Consider the following 25,651-nt stretch of genomic DNA (forward strand, 5'->3'; position numbering starts at 1 on the left):
TCAGCTTGCAATCAAAGCATTTTCTATGCTGCTGGAAGAAAGAAACCCTAGAAACTGGAGAACAAAATTAGATAATTCCATAATTTTTCTTGTTAAATTACATTCTTGACAAAAGCCTACATACTAACTACAGATTAGCCACGCAGATGGGCTATACTTACATGAACAACTAATTAATTAAAACATTAACATTCCAAGATGCTTAATAAGACGGGAAATCGTGCACCGTCTTTATTTTACAGCAACCTTCAGAAACCCTAGCACTGTTCAGATTACTTTGCTAGTTTGCTGCTTCGAGCTGTGCCCGTATTGAACCTGGATTTGACATTTTGTTAATGCTGCAAGAACAGAGATCAAATTTACATCAAACAATTTGATTAAGTTTTTCGTTTAACCCAAGGCAGTATTCATTTACATAACGCATAATTTCTGTTTGGGACTAGATAAAACTCACTGGATCAAAAGCAAATCTCCTCCGGATTCCAACTTTTCTTCAGAAATCCATTCTGGAACCAGATCTAGCAGCAAGGTAAGCTGCTCTTCAACTTCATCTGTGAAGAGAATAGAGGAGTTAGGTTCACCAGGAGCTTTCGTGAATCGTAATAGGAAATCATCTACTTTATACAATGGCTTACTTGTATCGGTAAAATCTAAGTTATTCCAAATTAGCTTGTGTACAAGCTCCTCTTTTGTGATGGCAGAACGGTTCATAGACTGAAATAGGAAATGGATCATGTCGAAGAGTTTAGGTAGGCCGGAAATCATCTGTTTATCCCTCTTTGCTTGTGAAATGGCGGGAATTTGCTCCTCTACTGCCGTCCTCTCTTCATCCTTGAGCTGTAGAAAGATAAATGGATACTTCTCAAAAATGTTGTTCATTATATTCAAGTCCAAGTAGATGTAAAGCAGTGTTGAATGAAGCAAAGCCTTAAAGATTGATACTGAGATTGATTTTCAACAACGTAAAAGTTTCAACCGTAAGTTGAAAAATGGTTCTAAAAATTTTCAAGACTAACCTCGAGCACAATTGTATACACCTATGTTGAACAAATCATATTGTTACTCAAACTAAAACTAAAAAGATTTTACGATGTTGATATCTAAGGGTGCCATACGATCTTCTTTCTGCAGAATACCATAGATTGTGGAAAAAAGGGTTGCACAAAAACCACGACGTGGGCTGGATGCAGTTAGTAATATTATGGTACACCACTTAAGCTAAAGTCAGTTTCATAAAGCTTTCGTAAATAAGTAGACAAAATGTTGTCACAATTAGATGAAATTTTGTGCAGATGATTGAAGTAAGCTCCAACAACTTTTATAGAACTATTGAAATAGAAGACATGACATACCAATTTCAAAAGATCCTCCGGAGGAATATGAGAAAAGTCATTATCAATTGATGCATTGTCCATATCAAGTACTTCATCCTTGACCATTTTATTCTTCACAGGAGTGTCAAATTTCAGCGACCTGGAGCGTGGAGGATACCTAACCATCTTTTCTGGAGAGTTAGTATAATTGTCATCTGGGCTCATATAACAGCGTTTTGGCGGGCGCAATGCTGGTGTGGCAGACATCAATCTAGCAGGAGTTGAAGCAAGCTTTGCTGGAGTGGACTGAATACTAGCACCTTCTATGGTGAAATCATCATCATTTTCTATGGGGCCTATCTCTTTGACTGGAGTTGAAGCAAGTTTTGGAGTGGACAGAATGCTAGCACATTTTGTGGGTAAACCATCGTCGCTTTCAATGGGGCTTGTCTCTTTGGTTGGAGTTGCAGGCACTTGGCCACTCAACGAAACAGCAGTACTAGCTTCCTCAACAGAGCAAACTACATTGACATTTGACTCTGGAAGTGAAATATTTCGAGCTTGAAAGGATGGCTGAGAAAAGTGCCTTCGAAAAGGTTGAGGAAGATGAGATGTTATTGCTGGTTGCTGCTCCACTAGTGTTTCAAATGACGAAGCAACAACACTAGCTTCCTCAACGGAGCAAACTATATTAAAATTTGACTCTGGAACTAAAACATTTCGGCCTTGGAAGGCTGGTAAAGAAAAGTGCCTTTGAAAAGAATGAGGAAGATGAGTTGTTATTACTGGTAGCTGCTCTCCTGGTGCTTCAAATGATGTCTCATTGGGCAATGACGGGTCAGGAATTGCGCTTATGTTTGAATTCAAATTCTCCTTTGATTGATCAGATGGCATTGGATGTGTTTCATCTGGAACGTCATCACTTTGAAGGTAGGTTTTGGATGCTTCTGGTTGCTCAACTGTATGTGCACCAGTCAATGCCTCAAGAGGTGATGATAAGGAACACTTAATTGTATCTGGATGCATATGTTGCTCTGCAAAATTGAATGGTGGGGGCAGAGTTTCTTCTGGAATTTCATAACCCTGAAAGCACATAATAAACCATTTTCAGACCGGTGCTTATTCGAAAATTAGTTCAAGAAAAACAATGTTGAACTGATAAAACACAATCTTGAACTGCGAAGTAGCTTGTTCGAAAAGAGTGTAATTAGGAATAAGCTCAAACTTTTTAATCCAGTACCCTAATAATCTCATAAATTCTGTGTGACTCATAGCTTTCCAGATGAAAATCTCACAGATTGCTCAGAACATCCAATGTAAAAAGGGATTCCATTAACCTCAAATCTTACTAGTAGATTAAATAACATTGAATATAAAGTAATCAAACCATGTTAGTTGTGTTCCACCGAAAATGAGAAGATGTATACCTCAGGATGGGATTTTGAAATGTCTCCAAGCCGATGGCGGAAGGCTCGCCTCAAATGCATATGCCCACCACCTTCAGATTTCAACTTGTCATCGTTTTCCACTGCATCAACATTCATGGTGACATGAAGATCCGGCTTCATACCACTGGTTCTCTCATCCTTAACAAGCACTTTTGTAATCTCAATTACCTCAGGTAAAACAATCTTCAGCTGAGCCAAGTGACTAATTGTAAACCTCCTAAAAACCCAGATAAACAAAAATCAGTCACTTTTTACTGCCTAATTTTATTTCTTCAGCAACCTACCAAACCAAACAACAGATTAAATAGAAAACCTCTTCCAGTACCTATCCGTTAAACACTCAATTTTCGGGCGAAGATTGGTAAAGCTTGGCATCAAGCCCCTCAACCGCAACAACCGAATCGAAGCGTCCAAGCAATCGAAAAACTCGCTCAATATCTCATACCTGCAACGACAACAAAAAAAACCCCAAAATAATATAATGAATCAAAATTCCACCCAAAATGTCAGAAAAAAAAAATTACGAACACATAATAAAGAACTGAAATTCACGAGCCTTACTTTTCCGGTAGCTTCTCGGAGGCACCAAAATGGGTCTCAATCGGGTTTTCCTCGGACCAAGAATCTATCTTTCGTCTCGCAGATCCGATCTGAGCCGCCGGCTGCTTCTGGGTCGGCTCCCATAAGCTTTTGTGACGGAACTGTTGGGGCTTCTCAGGGGTTTTGGAGCTCAGTGAGTCGATTTCTGCAACTCGGAGCTTTGGGTTTAAATGAGGTTTCTCCGATTTGAAGGTTAGAGAGAGACTGGGTTTAGCTGTCCTTTGGGTTTCTGACGAACTCATTGCACAGAGAGAGAGAGAGATGGGATTTGGAGTCGATCAAAAAATTACAGATTTTGAGGGTGACAGTAGAGAGAGAGGGAGGGAGAGAGAGCACTCGCCAATTAGGGTTTTAGGGTATTTAATAGGGCTCCCTGGTGGCGGGAAAAGATGCCCGTTGCTTCCCGCGAAATAGATCCGTTGGATCACTTATTTGTTTATTGGGCTACTATTATTACTATTTTTGGTCGAATATATTTCACCTTCCAAAGCAAGAGATCACTTTTATTTGAGCCTTCAGTAGGCCCAATCCAACATCAGGACAAGCGGCCCAAAATACTGAGATTCATTGATCTTTAACTGTCGATTTTGAGTCGACTTAATCAGTGTCATTAGTAGCAAAAATATATTTGTACATCTACTAATCCACTCAAGCTTGTTAATGTTTCATGCGACCATGGATGATACTTAATATGTGACTGCTACTCAGATGACGGTTTTGTTCTTAATTTTCACGTTAGGTAAATTGATATACTTCCATGTTAATTAACATAATTTTCGGATACTTTTTGCCATTTTAAAATAAAGTATCTTCTCCAACGAAATAAAAAGTCACTCCAAATCAAATACAAAAGATTCGGCACCTCGTTCGTGGGCCAGTCATGACACAATTGGGATAAACTCTAGCCTAATCTAGTCTTTTTTTTTTAAGTTTTCTTTTTTAAAAAATGGCTTTTTAAGAATGCTTATCTCTGCTCTTTCGATATTCACTGTATCAAAAGAGGGAGTGAATAGGAATGTTTATCTCTCCACTCAAAGTTCTTTCTCTTTCGATATCCATTATATCAAAAAATAGACGTATGTTTATCTCTGCACTCAAAGTCATTCCCCTTCGATATACATTATATAAAAAAAAAATACAAGGCACTTGTGTTTCCCAACTTTAGTGTTGGTATACCATGGGTCCAACCCATGATGAAGGACATTAAAGGTCCAGCCCATTATAAATGATGGATGCTAGAAAATTCTAGCATGCAAAGTAAGATGACTAGTCTAGAATTATCTAAATTAGAGGTTTGTAGAATATACTAGAAACTAGTAGAATGCCAAGCCCTCACCTATAAATATGGGTGTGATGTTGTAGTGATGTAACTAATCAAGAAAGAAGTGAGTAGAAAAGGATCAAGTCCAAAGCTAGAGTTCCACTCCAAGAGTGAGGGTGTTCAACCACACATTGTGAGTGAAGTTTAGAGTGATAGAAAGTGTGTGTTATACTTTCTTGTATCCATCAAGCCTTGTCTTTGGCTTGGTAAGACTACTCTTGTTGTACTCATTTTTTTCATATAGTGAAGATTGATAGTTGTTCCATGGACGTAGGCATAAATTGCCAAACCACATAAATTCTTGATGTACATTTTCTACTTCAGTTTGTGCATTCTCTATCTCTTAGTATTGACATTCCTAACATTTGGAAGGAAATTTGTTTCTCTAATACAAAAGACAACTGTCCAATTTAATGACTCCAAGAGATTGCCTGCAGTCTAAGTTAGGGTAACATAATTCCCATTCAGTGTGAGAATTGGATTTCATGGCAGATTTGTTAGCTTAATTCTTGTTTATTAGCATTTCAAAGCTAATTTTTAGTGAAAATTACTAGGAGAGTTGATGTCAAATGCAGTTTATTCAATGGTAATGCAAACTGTTTGTTTGGATCATATGATTTGTTCTCTCTACAACTTCTGTAGCATAGTTAATACATAACAACACTGCTCTCTCTCTCTCTCTCTCTCTTATTGTGGTTTTCCGGCCAAAAACCGGCTAAATAAATCTAACGCCTCTCGTGGTTTGTACTCCGGAACTGTATGTCCAGATCCCTGCACCGATACATTTAAACGTAAGTATTAGAATCAACAATTGAATCCGATCAAAAGAACCAGCTACAGTTTCAGTATAGCCTGTAGTAGAACGAGGAACATTTTCGTGTGCTGACCTTTACGGTTAGAAAGGTGAGGTTGTTCTCGTAAGCCTGTGTATACCTGCAACCATTCACATTCGATTATTCACTCACCGCAGTACCATGTAAAAATGTTCTTCCAAGAAATTAGACTTTTCACAATGCTTGATGAGGGAAATATGTAATAGTGAGTACCCAGCAACTTGTCCATTCGAAGTCCATGGCCTCCATTCGTCCACAATCTTATAACCAAGTGATCTGGTCCATGCTTGGCTCCCGGTGAAGGGAACACACATATCATGATCACCGCTGCCAGAAAAAATCGAATAGGAATGCACATCAGTTAGAACATTCATTTTTCATTTACTTCTCCGGTTTTTGCGCAATCAAAGGGAACACTGTAGCATGACTTTTAACAGATGACATTGTAATTGGAGATTTACCTAAATATAAGTGCCCAATAACCCTTAGCGGTGAGGTTCCTGTGGTACTTGATCATACTTCCAGAATCATGATAAAATCTGATTCTGCTTGTGCATAATTCCCATGAAGGATCCTAGATGGTGCAGAAAGGATTTCAAACAGTTACAATGCCTTTTAGGAGCCAGCAGGACTAGACATTTACAAACTTTATTTTCTGGTTTAAAACATGAACTCTGATAAACCTTACCGTTTCTGCATGGATTGCCTTCCTAACTGTTTCATTGTTCAACCATTCAGTAGCAACCTCATCATCCTGCAGGAGATACATCAAATCTAAGGCTTCTTGTACATGAGAGTAATATTCTTGTATCGAAGTTGAAGATTCTTTCTTTCAGCCCTTTCGGGGAAGTCTAATTACTACTTAATCAAAAAATTAATGGTTGACAATGGGAAAGGGGATTAAAAGATTAAAATTGTAACAGACTAAGCAACTTACAGTACACGGAACCTCTTCGCTATTCATCAGCTCCGGCCAAGTTGGAACAATACCATCTCTCACAGGAGCTCTAAGAGGCCAGGCACGACCAAACATCCTTTTTCTCACAGCAAGAGGCCTTTCAGTCTCACCTAATCGGCGAAAGCTAGATGGCAATCCACTGTTTGTAACTCTTCTAATCTTACTCGAATCTGTGCTGTGATAGCATGGTTCCAGAATGTCATATATGTTCAAACCGTCGATGTTCTGGGATCAATAAAATCTTAAAGTCAGTTTAACAAAAACATAAGATTCCTTGTTATAAGCAAAATATTGAGATTTTTATTACCTTGTCAACTTTTTCAAGCTTGCTCCCACAAGGATCGTTCACCGGATCAATGTAGTTTCCTCCACACGCTGTGTTAACCTCCTGAAGCACAAATACATTTCACCTGAATTACTACGATATTTAGGGGGAACAAAGGGGATGAAATTAGCATTACAATGCTTGTATAAAACTCGACATTCTTTACAAACCTCATATAGATCATCTGATATCAGTCCCATCCCATGTGCAAACGGAACAAGAGCATTACCATCAAATTTATCATCAGTAACTCCATTTCCCACCAGATAACCCTGTGTTATGCAGTAATTAGAGGTTGGAGCCACATACATTTCAAATTCACAAAAGGACTACTTAAACAGATAAATACCTTGAAGTTGAGAACGGGCGTTACACCTGCATCAATTCCTGTTAAAACAACCAAAGCTCCACCTTAGATTTTGGTTTCAATATTTACGTAACTTCTAATGTTACTATTATTGACTGATTTACCTTTCACTACTTCAGAAGAAAGCGTTGGCACGTAGACTCCAGCATATGACTCCCCAGCAATAAAAAATGGGTTGGAGAGGAACTCGGGGTACAGTTCAAACCACTGGGAAATTAGAATAAACATCAATTCAGCAAGTACGTTAAACGAGTCTTTGTACTATACAAATTATACATTGCCGTGGGATTCTTGAGCTCCCAGCAAGTCGTTAACTTCTGCAATGCATATTATACATTGATGTAAGAACTTTCGGTGTTACAGGCTTATCGAGTTGTTTCCTTTTTCACCTTGAGGAGAAATGTGTGGGAATCAGAGGCAGTCTTTAGATCCCCAGTTTTATAGTCGGTCTCATTTTTTGAGTAAGACAATCCAACACCAGCCGGAGAATCCAGATATATAATGTTGGAAACCTAATAACATGAAAATAATTGATTTCACTTGTACAAAGAAAATTAAGAAAATAAAATTCAGAGGTAATATTCATTTCACATCTCAAAGTTGCAACCTTTGACCAGCTGTATGGGTTAAGGTGGAGCTGAGGCAGACTTCCCTTGGTCTTGGCCCTTTCAAAATTGAATGGCCCTGAAAAATATTGACAGAACCAAAATGTTTCATAGATTAATAATATCACAAAGTTTTGAACTTTATGAGAAATTAGGTCCTATGTAATAAGTTGAAACGCAAGAGCTTATGAATGAAGCACTTATGTTCATAAGCGGTTTTGCTTGAAGTGCTTATTAGAGACAGACAGTTTGAAGTTTTTATCAAAGTTCCACTTGGAAAATACTTCATGAAGAAAATTCAGAAAAACACTTATACGACCCAGAAGCACTTTTTAATTCAAAAGCGCTTTGAACACTCTCCAGAAAGGATCCCAAACAGACCACAGAACAATAAACTAAACTATGAAAAGATACCATGCTCATAAACAAAGCCATCAAAGCTGGAGCAACCAGGTCCACCATTCAGCCACAGAACCACCGGATCCTCCGCAGGCTTCCCTTCCGATTCGACAAAATAGTAGAACAGGTTCCTCCCATGACTCTGGTCAACTGTCACATACCTTCAAAACAAACCCACAAAAAAAAAGTCAACAACCATAACATGAACGATCTCAGAAACCCACATGTACTTAAAATCTGACAAAAAAAAATCTACTTACCCAGAATAGTGTTTTGAAGGAAGCGTGCCACTGAATCCAGGAATCTGGCTTATGAGAGCAGATTGAGGAGCTGATTGGGTTGGCAAAAAGCTCAAGAAGATGTAGATTAATGGCACCAAAAATAAAGATAATACTCTCCCGCCCATGACTTCTGATAAAAATTGTAAAAACAAGAAGCGTGTCAGATACCAAATCAAAATACTGCGAGAAGAGAATTTAAATGAATTTTTGTGGGATTAACAAATAATTAAGTGGGCTCATTAGTGATTGATTAGTCTGCAATACCAGTTGCTGAAGAAGGAGAGAGAAACAGGAAAGTGGATTAAAACTATGATGAAAGTGAGAGCTGCTCAAATGGGAGGCCACTAGCACTAAGAGCTAAAACTCTGCTGTTGTGCTGCAGGCAGCAAGAGTGTGATCTTCTTGGGACCAATGGATGCGTGACACGTGTTGAGTATTGGCCAATCAGGCGTGGCGGCTACTGAAAGGGAAAGGTGCCCCATGATTTTGGGATAGTTTTTGGGGGCATCAATGCCATCATTAGCCCTTAACGTGTAAGGGTGGGAGAGAATGACAGGGAAGAAATGGAGTAATTGGCACAAGAAATGTGTGGTGTCGTTGGATTGGACCAGACTTTTAAGCTTTAATTATTTAATTAATTAATTAACTGTTAAGTCTGTTATATTAGAAGATAATCAATTTTAGCTTTACTTTTGGTAACTCTTCTAAAATTAACTACACATGTTTAAGAGAATACGAAGATAAACTGATATGGTAGAGTAATATAAACAGAAAATAACGGCTTTTCTAAGTTGTTTATCTACTTTTTATCGTACAATTTTATAACATTTTTTTTTTATAACTAAACAGAAAATTAAAGTGATTTGTAAGATGGTAAATTCTAAAGTAATGACCGATGTGACTGTTATTTGTCTAACAGACCAATGATTTGAGGTAAGGTTGCATTAAGCATGTTTCGAGCCTTTGACTTGCTAGAGCAATCCTCATCCATTCTAGGATTTGCAAACGGAAAGTGATTTCAAGTTGTCAACACACTTTATTTCACCTTCTACGCCTCTCTTAATTTTAACCGTTGATTCTCCTTTGATTGTTAAATCTAATAGTTAAAAAACAACAGGAGTGTGTAAGTAATGAAAAGAAATACATTGAAATTCTTTTCTTAAATATATTTTTTAGGATGTGGTAAATGGATTGCAAGTGGTCATTTACCATAGTAGTGGAAATGTATTAAGCTCTTGTATGACGACGTGGGTTTGAATCCCGATAGTGGCTAAATCTAACATCTAATTTAATGGTAAATAGATTATTATGTAAAATGAATGCATGACATTGACATGCCAAATACCTACCAACCCTCCATGAGAGAATATTGTTTATTTTTTAGGGGATGACTAGGATGAGGATGGTTTTGTCTTTGCATCCTTAAAATCCTGTAATTTGGTGGAAGCAAAAAGTAGGTTTAGATACTATATATTTGTTTGAACTTAATAATGCAGCACGGCACAATCGAATCAGAACAGAAAGCACAAGCAGTTCAGATATTGTTTTCAATCTCTTCTCCTTTTCTTTAATCCAACAACGAAGTTATTTTTCAGAGGGAAAAGGAGGCACTGATATGTGGTTTTGTTGGGGGGTTTTCTGCATGCAATAAAACGAATTTTGAGATATTTAAAAACCACTCCGGATCATGTGAAAAACGGCTTGCATTTGTCAGTGGACCGTGAGAGGAATCGACTACAAGCGGCTTGCATTTGGAAATTGAAATTACAATTACAAATAGTTTGCAATGTAATATGACAATACATGGTTCATATTACAACTATATTGCTAAATGGGTGGTATCAAACGTCCTACTCTCGTCTCAATACGTTTTGCATTTCTACCATCCCCTTGAACTACATTTGCGCGTTCGATACCAGTTCGGTAGAAAGCATCGCAGTGCTTGCTTTGCTTATAGCTGATAGTAACTTGATTACCGAATGAAAGCCGCACATGCTATGATTAACATAAGCAAAATTGTTGTGCTCGAACGGGTGATTGATGGTGCACTAGAGAACTTGACTCCTCTCTGAGTCTGGTCTCTGGAGAAGAAAACCAAACAAAACTATGCATTAGCAGAGTTTGGAACGAGGGTTTTTAACCTTTCAGATGCTATTGTCTTGATTTTAATCATCTGTAAATATAAATCTCGATGGACAAGTAAATAAACGAACGAAAACTTGGTGAAGAAGTTCGGATGTCTTACTTCTGTAAAGAGGAAAGTAGTCCACAATATATGGTATTGTCAGGCAAAGATTTTTCATCTCCATCAAACTCGGGATTCACAACACTGACATAAACTTCTTGGCCTAGATACCAGGAGTCAAGATTCTGTGCACGAAGGTTCCAAATTCCGGCATTGTCAAGAACAACCAATATGGCTGTCCAAGATCCAGGGAAGACCTGTAGCCATATGAGCATGAAGCAATCAATTAACAAAAAGTAATCAACCTAAAATGGATCAACCAAGAATTTTGTTCCATTCCATGCACATGTAAATGTGTGCGAGTGCAACAAGCCTATTGAACCGAGGGGTACCTGTGTAGTAGAGCGAGCAACGCCATCCCATTTGTTGTAAGTGCTTCTGCTATTCTCTGTCCAGACTCCAACATCCATGCTACAGGGCAACAGGGAATCGTTCGGATCATGTTTGTACTTTGCCAGTTCCATAATTAGGAATAGAGAGAGATAATGATTTCAAAACTAAAAAGCTCACCCGACAATGAAAAATGCATAGCCATCCAAATGGTAATTCTGAACAGTGGTGTCATTGTTCTGAAAGATGACTTCCATGAAACCTTTGAAAGTACCATTAATCAGAGATGTGTCTACTTTGGCAGGTCTGTTCATCAGTTTATTCGGGAAATCAAGCTTATAAACCCCCGAAATGTTGAACTGTTGGGCAAGCTTAAGGGGTGTTGAAGGTGGTATATATGAAATACCATTGAGGGTAGTGCGCCACTTCCCATTTATAAGTTCTGCAGGTCTATTGAGGATAACATAGACATCTGTGACAGTGATTTCACCATATTTAAAAGATCCTTGTGGGTTTGGACGAGCAGCACCAGCAGAAACATTCCACCTGCAATTGCACAACCGTCACAAAGATGTAACTGTAGTCAGCAAGCATTTGAGAACTAACATACCATCAAAGAAAAGACCAAAAAAATGGGTTATTAATCTATGGACTTCCAGGGAAATAAACAAAGAAATATCAGGCAGATGAAACTTTCCCTAGATATTAAATATAATTCAACCTCCTTGTATGTAATATAAAACAAAACGCTATGAAAAAGAATATTTTTGTCGGAGATTAATGACTGACAACATTGATAATAGGGTAAGCAATTTCAGTACATATGAAGGTTATCACCATTGCCATTAAAATTTTGGGAGTAACTGAATGAGTGTTTTTATTCTTTCAAATATATTTATTAGTAAACCGAAAAGAAACATAATCAACTACAACCTTATGGATCTTGCTTGATTCATTGAGTAATATGTGTCGTAATCATTAGGAGGATCAGGGAGAGGACCTGATGCAGGTCCTTGAGAATTGGAGTAGTGCAAGATGGCAACTCCAGTAGCTTTAGCCCATGAAGATGAATTGACAAAACGGGGGCTGGCAACAATATAGTAATCACTTGTGGCATTTTGATCCATTGTAACCAAGAATGAAAATGACTGACCGACATGAATATCCATATTCGCATAATTCTGCTGAACTGTGTATGATCCTTCAGTCTCCACTAGAAGCAAGTTATGATTTTGTATTCTGAAATTCAAGCTAGTTGCGATACCAACATTGTGCACACGGAAGCGGTATGTTTTTCCTGTTAAAGGAAATTACCAACAACCGGCTTCTGTTAAAAGTGCAAGATAATAAAAATGCTAATGCAAATCATATCGGCCAAAGAATAAGTTAAGAACCCAAAGAAAAACCCAAATCAAAAGGTTGCTGGATAACAGCTTCATAAAAACCAAGTTGCCAACCCGCATATGCCTTAGTTTTCTACCCCACCCCCCACACCCCCCCCCCCCCCCCCCCCCAAAAAAAAAAGCCCTTAAAGTACACAATAATGTCTCAGTCGCACTGGAACCCTATGTGTTTATATGATTCTGGATCAGTATGACAAATTCACATTTGAGAACCACAGAAACATCTCAGACACACCCCAGAAATATACCTGGTTCAACATTTACTGTCAGGAAAGAATTGCCTCCTGCAATAGGTCCCTGATCAAATCGAAAGGGACCTATTCCATTGATGAGGACACCGTCAGGAATTCCAAGGCTAGTACCACTTTCAACATCTTTCCTAAGGTCCTGTTTCCTTACAAGCATGAGTCACGCCTAAGAAACCGAATAAATAGGTGAAATACAAGCAGTGGACAAACACAATTTACACTAACCTTATGACTCTTTGTATACCAATCAGTAATAAAGAGGGTAATATCTCCATCTGGAACAGTGAAAGGTAGTGGAATAACATTTCGGTTGTTTATGGTGATTCCACCATATCCACCTGATGCTCTCTGGAAGTTTAGGGAAGGGAAGTAAAAGAAACTTCCTATCTGATCTTTAACCTGAAATTCGTATGTCCAATTCCATCCAGCATGAATTGGACAATTAGTCCCTGATACACCATCTTGCCAAGAGTTTTTTCGATTTTGTATACCATTCCTGCATTAAACTAAGCTTTATTAGCAATAGTATCATCAATACTTAATATTATTTTGTTGCTGATGGGATACATAAAGTTTACCAAGTGAGAAGCAACGGCTCATCCAAGTTATTTTTCACATTGATAACAACATTCCAGTTTGTAGTAACATTAAGAATTGGTCCTGGAAACTGCCCGTTAATCCCAATAACCTGAAATTATAATATGAAACGAGGGTGAAGCAGGATGTAGCCAAAATACATTATTGTTGCATTATGGAACAATCAGAAGACATTAACCACAATTTAGTAGCAGGTATACCTTCTCACTGTATGAAACCTCGGCTCAACTAGATTCAATTCCTAACTTGGGTTAAGTAGTGAACGGAAAAGACACAAAAGCCATTTGGTAAAGAAAAATCCATAAGCTCAACACAGTTAATTATCCAAAAACTAACTGAATCCATAGAGTGCTGGTGCTGGATATTCAGATTTCAGACCATTAAACTAACTTGTAATTAAAAAGTTCTTTAATTTCTTATGCACATGGAATTGAACTGTTCCAAGGTTGAAAATCCCCTTTTTCCCTTCCCGAACTTCCCTGCATTGCGATTTCTAAGCTGGGTTGCACCAGTCAGAACATATTCAGTAAGATTTATGCATTAGAGAATATACCAAAGTTGAAACACGTGAACCTCTTAAATCTCTTTGCCATTTTCACCCGACATTATCCTATACAAAGTTTATAAGTTACTACACCTAATTACCTACTCAATTAAACAAAACAAGAGTAAACTTCATATAAGATATACATTAAGCTCAGCATTTATGTCGGAGTGAGAATCCATTAAATGAAAGCAACCACTATGCCTTGGATCATTCCATTTGAAAGACAGAAACTTCAAAAAAGTTGGAAACTTTACTCACAAATCACAGCTAAAGGATCAAAGAACACGACTTTAAAGCTTGAAATCGAAAACCCGAAACGTAAAAAGTGAAGAAATTAACCTGTTGCTTAACCCCAAGCGGGGAGGCAGTGATGTAGGAGACAGTCCAGTCATAGAACACATAAGGGTCTGCTCCCAAACCAAAACCCAATGAGCAGAGAAAGATAACAAGCTTGAATAAACAAGAAGAGGGCATCTGCGAATCGAGATCTTCTCTACAGCCAACCAGAACAGATTTGGGTTTTTGAAATTTTGGTCTGTTGGGAAGAAGGAGCAGCAAAAATGCAAAAATCCAGAAACTGGGTGTGGCAGAGTGGCAGAGTGGCAGTGAAAGAGCACATGGGAAAGGGGAAAGCACAGCTTTGGTTCGCCAGAGGCGCTTGTTATTGTTTTGGGTCCCATTTTTTTTACCAATTTTCTAAAGGATGGGAGGCTGATGGAGGCCACAGCCACCGTATATTTAGGGCCTTTACCCTTTAAATTCACCGTGTGGGGATTGGGGAAGTACGTATTGGCCCTAGCTGAGGACCTGAGATCCGCGACTGAGCAAATCTTTTTGACTTATTATCTGTTTGGGATAATGGCCCTTCTTTAATCTTGTCATTGTCGCCGACTATCGAACTACAGGACTGGACAAGCTTGCATTTTGACTCATTTTTTACTTTTCACTTCCATCTTGAACATTTTAGGATTAGAAATTCCACTGTGAAATATTTGTGTAGTTTTACGTTTTTATGATTTTTTTTTTCTTTGGTCCTAAGTTGGTCCTAAGTTTTTAAAAGTGGACTTAATATGAACAATGATGAAGTTTGTTACAACTAGACATAAGGAATCATATGTCGTGTTTGAATACGATGTCAATTGGCTATCATTTAGAGTAAAAATATTTTTTTTGACAAAGATAGGATAATCTACATTAGACTATAGAAAGGAAGATTTAAATACGGGACCTCAGATACAAAAATAAATATTTTTAACAGACTGAGTTACAAATCACTTACGATTTAAAGCAAAAATATGAATTGTTTTGATATGAGCATTTTGCGAGGACTAGTGGAGACTAGAGCAAAGATTTAAGTTCAAATTGATAAAATTGAGAATCCATGTCAACTTAAACTATGGTGCCCAATAGACTATAGCGATGAGGCGACCAAACAAACAATAGGTACAAGAATTCTCCTCCCTTTTTTTCTCTCACTCATTCTCTCCCCTCCTGTTTGAATGCTTAAAATTTCATCTTTGTAGAGAGAAAGAAGAAATAAAAAATCCTGTGAGAGAAGGGGAGGGAAGGGAGGGAGAAAAGGAGGGGAGAGAATCCCCATCATAACAAAAGATAAAGATTAATATGATGGGGCATTTGAAACTGATATTTGTTTCAACTTTGAGGGAAAAAAATATCACTAGATATCTAATTGACGAATATGAACATTAACCACAAGGGATTGTAAGTTAATAAGTGAATTGGGTTTGATTAAAAAAAATTAAATATCAATTAGTACTATGATTTAGTGATATTTCTCTTCACCTGTAAGTGAATTGGAAGACCTCGAGTTTAACTAACAAAGACAGGGATTACTTATACAATTCGTCTTGAGTTTGATACCTAGTTGTGGTTGGCTCATCGAGTTACGTCAAAGACCTAACCCTTTTTGTTTATAGTAGATTTATTGTTGTATAATATATGTTAAAAAATAGTGATTAGATTGGGCCAATATCTTGACCAAGAAGGCTAGAAGCCCTGTCCAGCCCAGTTGTCTGACCTTTATATTTTGAAAGACGGCCTGTGGGCTTAATACGACATTGGATCCATAGTCTCCTCAACTGAAGAATGGAAAAGAATTATAAATCATGTCAGCCAGAATTATGTTTAGTTATCTGACAATAAACCCATGTTGCAATGCATAATCTCTTTACTTTAACCCTTTGCCCGTCATTAAAAAAGGTAATGTACACATTAGCAACGACGGAAACAAAGAGTGGTGGCACATCTAACTGGCAATAGTGCGTGGTAGCAACAAAACTGGTAAGAGTTGTGGGTGACGACCAGAGAAATGGTCCCGCATGATGGCATCAAGGTTATTAAACTCTCAACTGTGGGACCATGATTTTTATTGGGTTGGAGTAATGACAGATCGAAATACTAGTACCTCAGAAATCTGATCATAGACTCAACAAAACCGATCAGGCTAAACAGTCTAAACAGAACAACAGTGTCACCACACCCTGTTAGGCTCCAAAATGGTTGGTGAGGTCCACAAACCTCGTTGAGATTGACCATGTTTACTTTGCAAAACATGAAAACCTGATCCGATTGGGGATGAGTTTGGTTTCTTATATCTTGGAGATTCCTACAATCTAAGGATTAACGTGTGTCGCAAGTAATCACAATCTTAAAAGAAACTAATATCTTATGATAAAAAATATCTTTTAGGATTCTCTCTATTTAAGCAAATCCTACATCCTAAAAAGACTCCCTTCCGACTAGTATGAATACACCCATCTAGGGCATATAACGTTTTTCATATGCATACTCTACTCTCTAGCCCACTGCTTGAGTTCGCATACTTTATACTAAGTTGACAGTGGAGAGCCTTTAGCTGGTACCATACTGGTATCTTAAGTTATCCACACTTGTTTGTTCTTGTTTGTAGTTGGTCATTTTCGCACAACTCCGTCGTCTATGGTGGTGCGGAATTTTAGTTCTAACATCAACTGCAATAAATTTTTGGTGTACACCGAACACGATCACATAGCGTTATAGTTCCACTAAAAATTTAAAATTACTTAACATGCATTTGTTTTTTTTTATTAATATGCATAATTAATGTTAGACATATCAATCACTTTATCTATCTTATCACGTAACTTTTGTCTCTGATGCTCATAAAAAAAATTTCAAGCCACCAAACCATAGAAACCCTTTGACCCTAAGAAACGTTAGTAAGAGACATATGTACAAAAACTTAATCATATACTATGAGTGTATGTCTATAATATTCTTCATAACATTAAATTATGAATGTACGAAAGATTATAATAATTATGACGAAGGAAGTAGGTAGCTGAACCAAATAATTGAATTGAATACACGTTAGTTGAACTACTCCATCACTCCAAATATAATCCCCTAAACATTTGTTTAGCAAACTTGTCTTCAATTAATTACCGAAATTATTGTCCATAATTTATGTCAAGACAAAATCATAATCACTTATACCCCAAGTAATGCGTACTGTAATATTGTTATTACCTTTAGCAAGTTACCTTTGATTTCCTATGTGTGACAAGTTGACAACATTATCATTTTTCATACATTTGCAACCGTCAAAATACGGCACTAACTAGTTTTTCGTACACTGATAATTTTATTTAACTGAAAGAAAAAAATTAGATTGGAATTACAAAAAAATTATAAAGAGTATGATGCACAATTACGACTAATCTTATCACGATAACTATTTTTATTCATTATAAAAGCATATGGAAAAATATCATGGTTTACAAATTTAATTTAAAATTATTTTTGCAAGGCAGTAAAATTAAATTACTATTTCAATTAATTTCTTAAATTGTAGAATTTTAAATTGGAGATAAAATGGATGTCAAATCAATGTACGTGCAGGCCGGGTAACACGAAATTTGCACCACATATGACACATGTGCATATGCATCTCTTCTGTTCATTTTTGGCAGGGCTAGATCTGGTATCCTATAAGTATATCAACAACAATTAATCTGTCAAAATCAAACATATTTTGTCACTAAACTCATAATTATGAACTTGAAAGCGGTACATAAAAAATCATCATGGATAACATAGTGGGTAGAGATCAATTTCAAGATTCGTATTTCACACTGCACGTCTTGAGTTCGTTTTTTCAAATAGAGATTAAAGTGCTTTCATAAATCTTTTCAATCTTTAAAAAAATGAACTGTTAAACAATATATAATGATACGAACTCCCGTATTAACAATTAAGCGATAAATACATGATGTATGAATATGATTGTATTTAAAGAAAACCCGTATTTCATACGCATCAACGATAGTTATGTATACAAAAACAGATAGCAAATTATTGCATACTAAAGAAAATTAGGGAAGATTTTGTTGAAAAAAGAAGATGATGACAGTGCTTTTGGTTCGTTATGGCCTCTCAAGTTACGAGGATTCTAATTTTCCAACTGTATATTTTAACTGTTTAACCAACACCTCGCTCCTCGCCTTCTCCGAAACTCTATCCAATATCTCCACCTCCACCTCCTCCTCTTCCTCCACCTCCTCGTGCTTATCAGGTTCCGCCACCTCCCCGTGCTTATCAGGTTCCTCCACCTCCTCGTGCTTATCAGATTCCACGACAAAAATCACCCACCAAATCCCGCCAAATTACCACAACCACCGTTTACGTACCCACATGGCAGGCCCCCATTGGGAGTCCTCTCACGCACTACAGGTTGAAAACACAGGGAATCACAGCCATTTTCCAACTGGGGCCCACCCTCCCACCACCAATAATTGATCATTCTCCTAATCCCCTCTGTACTCAAGCTGGCACCACTCTCTGCTTCTACACTTCTACTAGATCACTACCTCCACTCCAAAAATCTTCCAATTCCCTCCTCCTCCAAAATCTCAAAAACCCTAATTCTTCCAAACCTCTGTAAATATCACCACCACCACAAAAAAAAAAAAAAAAAAAAAAATCTCTCTTTTGAGTTGACTCAGGGATTTTAACAAACATGCAGCTGCTAGAATTCATGTTGTGCTTCCTTCTCTTATGGATCACGTGCTCAAGTTCGAAGCCAACGTCGATGTACGACGTTTTGCGGGCCCACGGGCTTCCGATGGGACTGCTGCCGAAAGGGGTGGTCGACTTCGAAATCGACGACGCCGGCAGGTTTACGGTCCACCTGGATCAGGCCTGCAATGCCAAGTTCGAGAGCGAGTTGCATTACGACAGAAACGTTTCGGGGATGCTGAGTTTCGGGCAGATCGGATCCTTGTCGGGTATTTCGGCCCAGGAGCTGTTCCTCTGGTTCCCCGTTAAGGGTATCCGGGTCGACGTCCCCAGCTCCGGCATCATCTACTTCGATGTCGGGGTTGTTTATAAGCAGTTCTCGCTGTCGCTTTTTGAAACGCCACCGGAATGCACGGCTGCCTCTGGCGGCGTTGAAGCCGTTGGGGCGGTGTCCAAGGTGAATTTCAATCTTTTTCTCATTTGTTTTGGAAATTATTGCTATTTGGATTGAATTTTAACAGAAAAATGGGACTGAAAGCGTGTAATTGATTGATTGATATGCAGAGTGAATCGGGGAGATTGCGGTCTAAGCTCCTTTTCGATCATGTTGGGAGAGATTTTGTGTAGAATTTTGGAGGGAGAAGTGGATTGGAATTGTGGGTTTTGCAGAGTCCGGATTAGTGTGGGTTGGGTTGAGTTTTTTAAATTTTCACTGGCCTGTGAATTCGATTCGAAACCGAAGATTGGAGGAGGCAGAGGGCAATACAGTCAGTTTGTTGTGTCTCAGCTGGAAAAAGATTGAGTGAGGTAGAAGAAACAATTTAGTCCGAAGAAGCCCAAATCAGGTGATGCAACTGTTTTGTATTTGTATTTTTAAGCTCATAATTGGTATCGTGGAGATGGTATAAAAGCTTGCAATAAAAATCCTTTACTTTTTGTAGCAAATGTATGTGGATTTCGATTCTCCGTCTTTGCTTTGTTTTTCCCTGTTTTTGTTTTTGTCCATACACACCATATTCTACGTTAAACTAATCTAAATTGCGGAAGGGAGCACAAATCTGCTTGCCAATGTGGCTACGCATACGTAAAGGGTAAAGGAGTAAATGAGAGGAAGAGAACTAACCCATCTATTTATATTGTCTAATTCTATGCGCAAATCCAATTTCAATTGAGGACTTTTATCTAACTTGTTGTGGATGATTGGGTCTAAAACCTTGAAGAACTCCGTGTCCGTTGTCTCAGAGAGTTTTGAGCAGAGGTAAATTCTTTTTGCACCGGATTTTTGTTCCAGGAAGCTGTTTCTATGTGACCAAATCCTTCTTTAGTTTTGGTTTCCTTCAGAGCAGAAGCTTTGCAGATGGTGTATGCGTAATTTTTTTGTTTCTTTATGCAAGCGGAAGTATGGGACTCCGAATGTTAGGTAAATGCTATTAATTACTTGAGTTACTAGCCCTAAGTGATTTTTTTGTATTGGCTACATATGTTCCTTCAAATAGTTGAGGTAGACTAAGAGCTAGTTTGATATTGCTGTACTTTTTGAAAAAACTGTTTCTGTTGTGCTGTAAAAATAATCAACTGTAAAATAAAACAGTTAAGTGTTTGATAAACTTTTGTTGTAAAAATGTTTTTAACAAAAAAACAAGCAGTGTTCAAGTATTTGGTAAACTTTTATGTAAAACTGCTGTGACTATATTAAATTACCAAAAAAGTATAATGTTAAATGTAATATAATATTTTATTTTTTATTTATAATTTCATCTTCAATCTTCATCATTTATCTTTATTTTATTTTTTTATTTATAATTTTAGGTTCCATCTCTCTGGTTTATCTTTGTTTTATATTTATTTGTATTGTTATCTTCCATCTCCATCTCAAATGAAATTGTGCAATTAAAATGAGACCAAAGTCATCTTCTTCCTCGCGCCTGACTCTGGAAAAAAAAAAAAAAAAAAAATCTGATTCCGGCGTCTTCATGTACGCCCGCCTAGCCCCTGCCCAGTCCCGCATATATTCGGAAGGCATAGATTATCCAACGAGACCAGAGGGGCACCTGGGCTTCATTTCAGACGAGGGGAGGGGCGGTTGTCCCTCTGTAGCTTTGCTTATGCTCTAGCCCTCTGGCAAGCGTTTCGTCCCTGGAATAGTTCTTGTAAAGTAGAAATCTCCAGAAGATCATCCTCGCCAATAACATAATCTTCGGCGGCCTTGAATTCCTTGCGAAGCCAAACTCGACTTGTCCTCTCGAACAATCGGATTCGAATATCTGATATGATGAGGGAAGCGAGAAGGAGAAACGAAGAGGGTATAATTGGGTTTAAGAAAGTTTCATTAAACTTTACTGTTCATCCGCCTGCATTGAAAAAAAGCATGTTTTGAGAAGCAACAAAATGCTACTTCCATTTTTCTGCTTATTTTGGCTGGAACTTTAAAAATAAGCGCTTATTTTTACATTTACCAAACACATTTTACCCACCAAATTTTTTCATAGTTGTTTTTTATTTTATTTTTAATTTCAGATGTGCCAAACTAGTACTAACAATGTAGGAAGAGATGAGGCAGAATTTCCTGTATATCAATATTTTGACTGGAATTGTTCCTTTCGCTTGAGTTTGAAGTGTTCTACAGAGGAATGAACTTTATATATATCCTTTCGCTTGAGTTTGAAGTGTTCTGCAGAGGACCACTCACTTTAGGGTTTTATCGTTATGAACTTTATATAGTTTTATGGTTATGAACTTTATATATATGGGATATAACTATATATATATATATATATATATATATATATATATATTTTATTGCATCTGCAATTGGCATATCATGATTTTTTGTGCTAATTATATATTTTTAGTATCTTTCTCGGAAAATATTTTCCTCCATCATTGTTTGACATGTGGACAAATTTGCTTTTTGTGATATATAAGTTGATGCAGTTTTGTATACGTGCCAACTTATAATTTGCAGTTGAGAGAGAGTTTTTAATTGTTAAAAAAAAAAAAAAAAAAAAACTAGTGTTCATTTTTCTCAATCTTCGAGACTTTTTTTCTTAAGGCCAACCTCATTTTGATTTCTCTTGTATTTATTTTTTTCCTATGGACCCTTGGTGCCTGGATGCTCAAGGCTTTAAGGCAAAGATTCTGAATGATTGATGAAAAAGCCTAAACCTGTAAATGGCTCGAATTTTAATCAGATCAATCTTGATTCATATCCGAATTCAATTATAATTAGATTAATGAATTTAGTATCTATTTGGTTCATCGGATATGACTTGTTAATCCATATTTAACTAACCTTAGCTTCATATTGGATCAGATCCTTATTGGATTTAATTTAAAACCTAGAAAAAAAATATATCATTAGTAACCTCATTCTTTTATTATATTTTTCTATTTATAATTAAAATTTTCGTGTTGAATAATAAGAAAATAGAATATAATTGTATTTTTATTGCATAAAAAGCTTAAACTACTATTACACAAAAGAATAAATAATATAAAAATCAAATAATAAGTTATATTAAGTCCGATTGTAATTATCAGATCAAGCCTCAGTCCATTTATAATCGGATTATCAAATTCAGATTTTATTTGGGTAATCGTATTGAAAATTGCAACCATAGCCTATTAATTACATCAAATTCGGATCAAAATTTGAGCCATCGACATGTCTAGCCTTGCCCCATCACCACCCAACTCAAGGCCCAAAAACAACATCAAATTAGAAGTTCTGAATTTACTGCTTATCCGCTCCATCTTAGTATGGCCCATAAATTACAGAAAACATAATGCCGGTTTAGACTTTTTTTATTTATTTATTTTTTGTAACAAATGATATTATCTACACTAAGGGGAGGAAAGTGAGTTTAACCTTACATTGAACTTAAACTTGCTTTTAAAATGGCTAAAAATTCTGAAAATAAAATACTCCTCTAACGATGTTTAGCAAAAACTTTACAAAGTTATTCTGAAATGCTGAGAATGTGGTTTTTCACCACACACTTCTTAGCACTGTCTAAGTACAAGTACAACACAGGTTTTTTTTTTACCCTTTTTTTTCTATATATTTTTTTAACAAAGGATATTATTTACATTAAAGGGGTGGGGAGTGGCTAAACCTCACAATGAGCTAGCAATAATGTGGTTCAAATTTGTCTTTGACGAGAATCAAATGTAAGATATCTCACTTACAAGTGAATACCACTAGACCGTAGTAGTGGCTGCATATTTTATTTTTGTTACTCCAAATAACTACCTAAAATTTTGAAAATTTGACATTTGTTAGGTTCACTAGCATTAAGTTATGAGGTGGACAAATACGAAAGCATGTTTTAACTCTCAAGTCATCTATGATGCTTAATCAACGCAATTTAACTAAGCAAATTTATAGTTTAACTTCTCTAGAAGGGGTCGATTTGGGGGACTAGAGCACCAAAGACATCGATTAGTGAAAACCTACTTTAATATTTGTCCAACTTGTCATTTAATACTATAACGTCATCAGTTAATGTCAGTAAAATTTTGACTTAACGTCGGTTGTTATTTAGAATGTTTTTCAAAAATAAGACTAATTTAAAATCACTCTAGTAAATTGGTGATAGTTATTCGTACTTATCCCTAATTATTTTTGTTCTAGAATTATCTCTTTGATGAGAGTATTCCACCTTTGCTGTAAAAAAGAAAGGGAAAGAAATAAGATGATTGCTTCGAAATTGGAATTATTATGCATTCTGGGGCACGCAAAAAGACATCCGCACATGTTAGCGGTTTGTATCTGCATTCATTTCCATGGTGCCATTGTTACATATGTTTATTATGTCCCAACTTCCCAACCCATTATGTGGTTTGACTTGCGGTTTGTATCTGCATTCATTTTCATGGTGCCATTGTTACATATATTTTGTGCATGTTAAATCGCAAATCGAACCAAATACGCTGTAATATTGGGGAGATTACATCGTTTTTGAGTTATTATGGTTCGATTGTGATTTGAAATTTGAATAAACTGCAATATGTGGTTTGACTTGTGATTTGAAACTTAAAATCGGACCGAACTAAATTGTACCCAACCCTAGTGAGTCTTACTCTTTTGTAGTGACCAAAAAAACATTCTTCAATGTATTAACTCCATTTCTTCTCCATCTTTAACGTTAAAGACCAATGACCTTTTTCACATAAAAAACTCAATTGATCTTGAGTTTGAAGTTACAACTACCCAAACCAACTCACCAAAGACACTATGTCATATCTTTGATTAAAATTTATGTCACTTGAAAAGATTATTTTGAGTTTGGCCCGATTCTGTCTAGTTGCATGATTGCAAGATATTTCTTGTTTTTTTTTTCTTTTTCAACTTTTATTTGGTTCATCGTATTCATAGTAGGTCTAAAATTATTTTGGACTTGAAAAAGGACGAGAAGGAGTTATTTTAGAATTCAAAGTCAGAATAAGATCCCTAACTATGATGGAGTGTATTATTTCTCTTTCGTTCTCTTTTGTCACATTGAAGAATGAAGAGATTCTACGACGAGCAGGGAAGATAGAGACACATCTCCATTAAACGAGAGTTTTCCTTGAGTAAAGGAGTACATAGTATGTGCCTTTTTACACCCGTGATTCTAATCTTATAGCGATTAATAATAGGAAATGCTAGGAAGAACATACTTTTAAACCAGATTTGGTAAATCATATGATATGACAATAAAGTAAAACTTCACAATTTAAAGAATTTAAAAAAGAAGATCACCTGTGAACTGCCACATCATGGCAATACATGTAATTTATTCTCTGGGAGTGAAATTTTGGTCTCTAATGGTGGTGTGTGTGACTAGTGGGCTGACGAAGTAGCATTTTGTTAACGTTGGGCCGATTTAGGCCTACCCAAGGACACGAGCCCGAGGAAAAGTTAGGAAGCCGAAGGCCCCAAGAGTTCAGAGAGGGCCAACCCTAGGGGCATCGGTCAACCAAGATAAAAGGACTACCTATCGAAAAGAGCATGTGGATATGCTGACAACTTTATGGCACAAGTCTCCAATAATAGAAGTACTCGAGTGCTACTTAATTGGACTATTCAATGACATGCAGGCAACAACAGAGGCCTAATATGGGACATGAAGGCAATCGGGGCAGTGCTCGGCAAGGAAAGGCAGAGTAACTGAGGTTCGAATATGACGCTCAGGCCACATGGCCTTAAAAGACTTGCCAACTGACTGCTAGAATGTCACTTTGCCAACAAAGGTCAGGCCAAGTATGTGAAAAGTTGTCAGTAAGCTAGGACAAATAGTTGGCACATTAAGTGCTGTTTTGAGAGGTCTCAAGGGGGAAAGTCCTATATAAAGGGGTAGAGACCTCCATTGTGGGGGTCGGACAAATCATAGAGAATAAAGTAAATGTATTAGCCGAGCGCTATTTAGTCTGAAATCTATATATTGAGAACAACACAGTGGATGTAGCCCGATTTTAAGAGTAAAACAACTTACATTTTTTAGTTCATTTAATTTCAATCCTTCTCTGTAGCCCATCTTGTATTATTTAATTAAGTTTGGTCACGTTACAATTTTGAGTTTTAGAAGGAACAATCACGCAGCTTTCCAAACCTGAAATTCTTAGGAAAACGAAACCGAACGTGGCCATGTTATGTAGAGTTAGTTGCGATGCATGAACATGCAAGCCCTTGATGGCAGTGAGATTTCAGAAGACCGTTGTCGGATTTGCATGCTTCTTTGTCCAATTTCAGATGCCACTCTTGGCTCTTGGTGTGTGCTTTTGTTTCAGCACTAGTGTTTGCTTTTTTGGTTTGTTACAAATCTTTCTATATA

General features: G+C 37.0%; 4 protein-coding genes across 5 annotated transcripts; 1 reads left to right on the forward strand and 3 right to left on the reverse strand.

The window, feature by feature from the left end:
* Window positions 1-55: 55 nt before the first annotated feature.
* LOC103949567 (CDT1-like protein a, chloroplastic) lies at window positions 56-3,704 on the reverse strand. Its single transcript, XM_009360684.2, has 7 exons — window positions 3,323-3,704; window positions 3,087-3,206; window positions 2,741-2,978; window positions 1,353-2,396; window positions 636-837; window positions 455-551; window positions 56-338 (listed from the first exon to the last, which is right to left on the reverse strand). Exons 1-7 carry the CDS (start codon window positions 3,601-3,603, stop codon window positions 281-283), a joined length of 2,040 nt encoding a protein of 679 aa, XP_009358959.2. The 5' UTR covers window positions 3,604-3,704; the 3' UTR covers window positions 56-280.
* Window positions 3,705-5,241: 1,537 nt separating this feature from the next.
* On the reverse strand, window positions 5,242-8,873 carry LOC103949576 (serine carboxypeptidase-like 20). Of its 2 annotated transcripts, none has more exons than XM_048566512.1 (15): window positions 8,715-8,873; window positions 8,430-8,580; window positions 8,185-8,330; window positions 7,773-7,849; window positions 7,555-7,677; window positions 7,270-7,372; window positions 7,148-7,185; window positions 6,969-7,070; window positions 6,781-6,861; window positions 6,453-6,698; window positions 6,204-6,269; window positions 5,977-6,089; window positions 5,729-5,842; window positions 5,570-5,615; window positions 5,242-5,453 (listed from the first exon to the last, which is right to left on the reverse strand). In XM_048566512.1, exons 2-15 carry the CDS (start codon window positions 8,573-8,575, stop codon window positions 5,370-5,372), a joined length of 1,485 nt encoding a protein of 494 aa, XP_048422469.1. In that variant the 5' UTR covers window positions 8,576-8,580; window positions 8,715-8,873; the 3' UTR covers window positions 5,242-5,369. The 2 variants fall into 2 exon arrangements, with proteins under 2 accessions (XP_048422469.1, XP_048422473.1); XM_048566516.1 differs by having other exon boundaries at window positions 8,671-8,817.
* A 1,307-nt stretch (window positions 8,874-10,180) lies between these two features.
* On the reverse strand, window positions 10,181-14,440 carry LOC103949577 (monocopper oxidase-like protein SKU5). Its single transcript, XM_009360698.3, has 9 exons — window positions 14,160-14,440; window positions 13,255-13,364; window positions 12,902-13,172; window positions 12,677-12,815; window positions 11,959-12,322; window positions 11,206-11,571; window positions 11,028-11,106; window positions 10,696-10,892; window positions 10,181-10,531 (listed from the first exon to the last, which is right to left on the reverse strand). Exons 1-9 carry the CDS (start codon window positions 14,292-14,294, stop codon window positions 10,423-10,425), a joined length of 1,770 nt encoding a protein of 589 aa, XP_009358973.2. The 5' UTR covers window positions 14,295-14,440; the 3' UTR covers window positions 10,181-10,422.
* Window positions 14,441-18,909: 4,469 nt separating this feature from the next.
* Window positions 18,910-19,463, forward strand: LOC103949578. The gene is made up of 2 exons (XM_009360699.3): window positions 18,910-19,293; window positions 19,401-19,463. Exons 1-2 carry the CDS (start codon window positions 18,910-18,912, stop codon window positions 19,461-19,463), a joined length of 447 nt encoding a protein of 148 aa, XP_009358974.2.
* Window positions 19,464-25,651: the final 6,188 nt, after the last annotated feature.

This window comes from the organism of the source record quoted next, unplaced genomic scaffold, assembly GCF_019419815.1.
Source record: "Pyrus x bretschneideri cultivar Hongxiangsu unplaced genomic scaffold, Pyrus_bretschneideri_v1 Contig10, whole genome shotgun sequence".
NCBI classification, from domain to species: Eukaryota; Viridiplantae; Streptophyta; class Magnoliopsida; order Rosales; family Rosaceae; genus Pyrus; species Pyrus x bretschneideri.

Coding starts and splice junctions, on each gene's coding strand:
- LOC103949567 (XM_009360684.2), bottom strand. CDS start 3,603: ATGAGTTCGTCAGAAACCCAAAGGACAGCTAAACCCAGTCTCTCTCTA. Junction 3,207..3,322: donor TCCGAGAAGCTACCGGAAAA/GTAAGGCTCGTG, acceptor TTGTCGTTGCAG/GTATGAGATATTGAGCGAGT. Junction 552..635: donor CTTAGATTTTACCGATACAA/GTAAGCCATTGT, acceptor TTCTCTTCACAG/ATGAAGTTGAAGAGCAGCTT.
- LOC103949577 (XM_009360698.3), bottom strand. CDS start 14,294: ATGCCCTCTTCTTGTTTATTCAAGCTTGTTATCTTTCTCTGCTCATTG. Junction 12,323..12,676: donor GACAGTAAATGTTGAACCAG/GTATATTTCTGG, acceptor TTCCTTTAACAG/GAAAAACATACCGCTTCCGT. Junction 10,893..11,027: donor TTGCTCGCTCTACTACACAG/GTACCCCTCGGT, acceptor ATATGGCTACAG/GTCTTCCCTGGATCTTGGAC.
- LOC103949576 (XM_048566512.1), bottom strand. CDS start 8,575: ATGGGCGGGAGAGTATTATCTTTATTTTTGGTGCCATTAATCTACATC. Junction 7,373..7,554: donor CCCACACATTTCTCCTCAAG/GTGAAAAAGGAA, acceptor CTAATTTCCCAG/TGGTTTGAACTGTACCCCGA. Junction 5,454..5,569: donor TCACCTTTCTAACCGTAAAG/GTCAGCACACGA, acceptor GTATCGGTGCAG/GGATCTGGACATACAGTTCC.
- LOC103949578 (XM_009360699.3), top strand. CDS start 18,910: ATGTACGACGTTTTGCGGGCCCACGGGCTTCCGATGGGACTGCTGCCG. Junction 19,294..19,400: donor CCGTTGGGGCGGTGTCCAAG/GTGAATTTCAAT, acceptor ATTGATATGCAG/AGTGAATCGGGGAGATTGCG.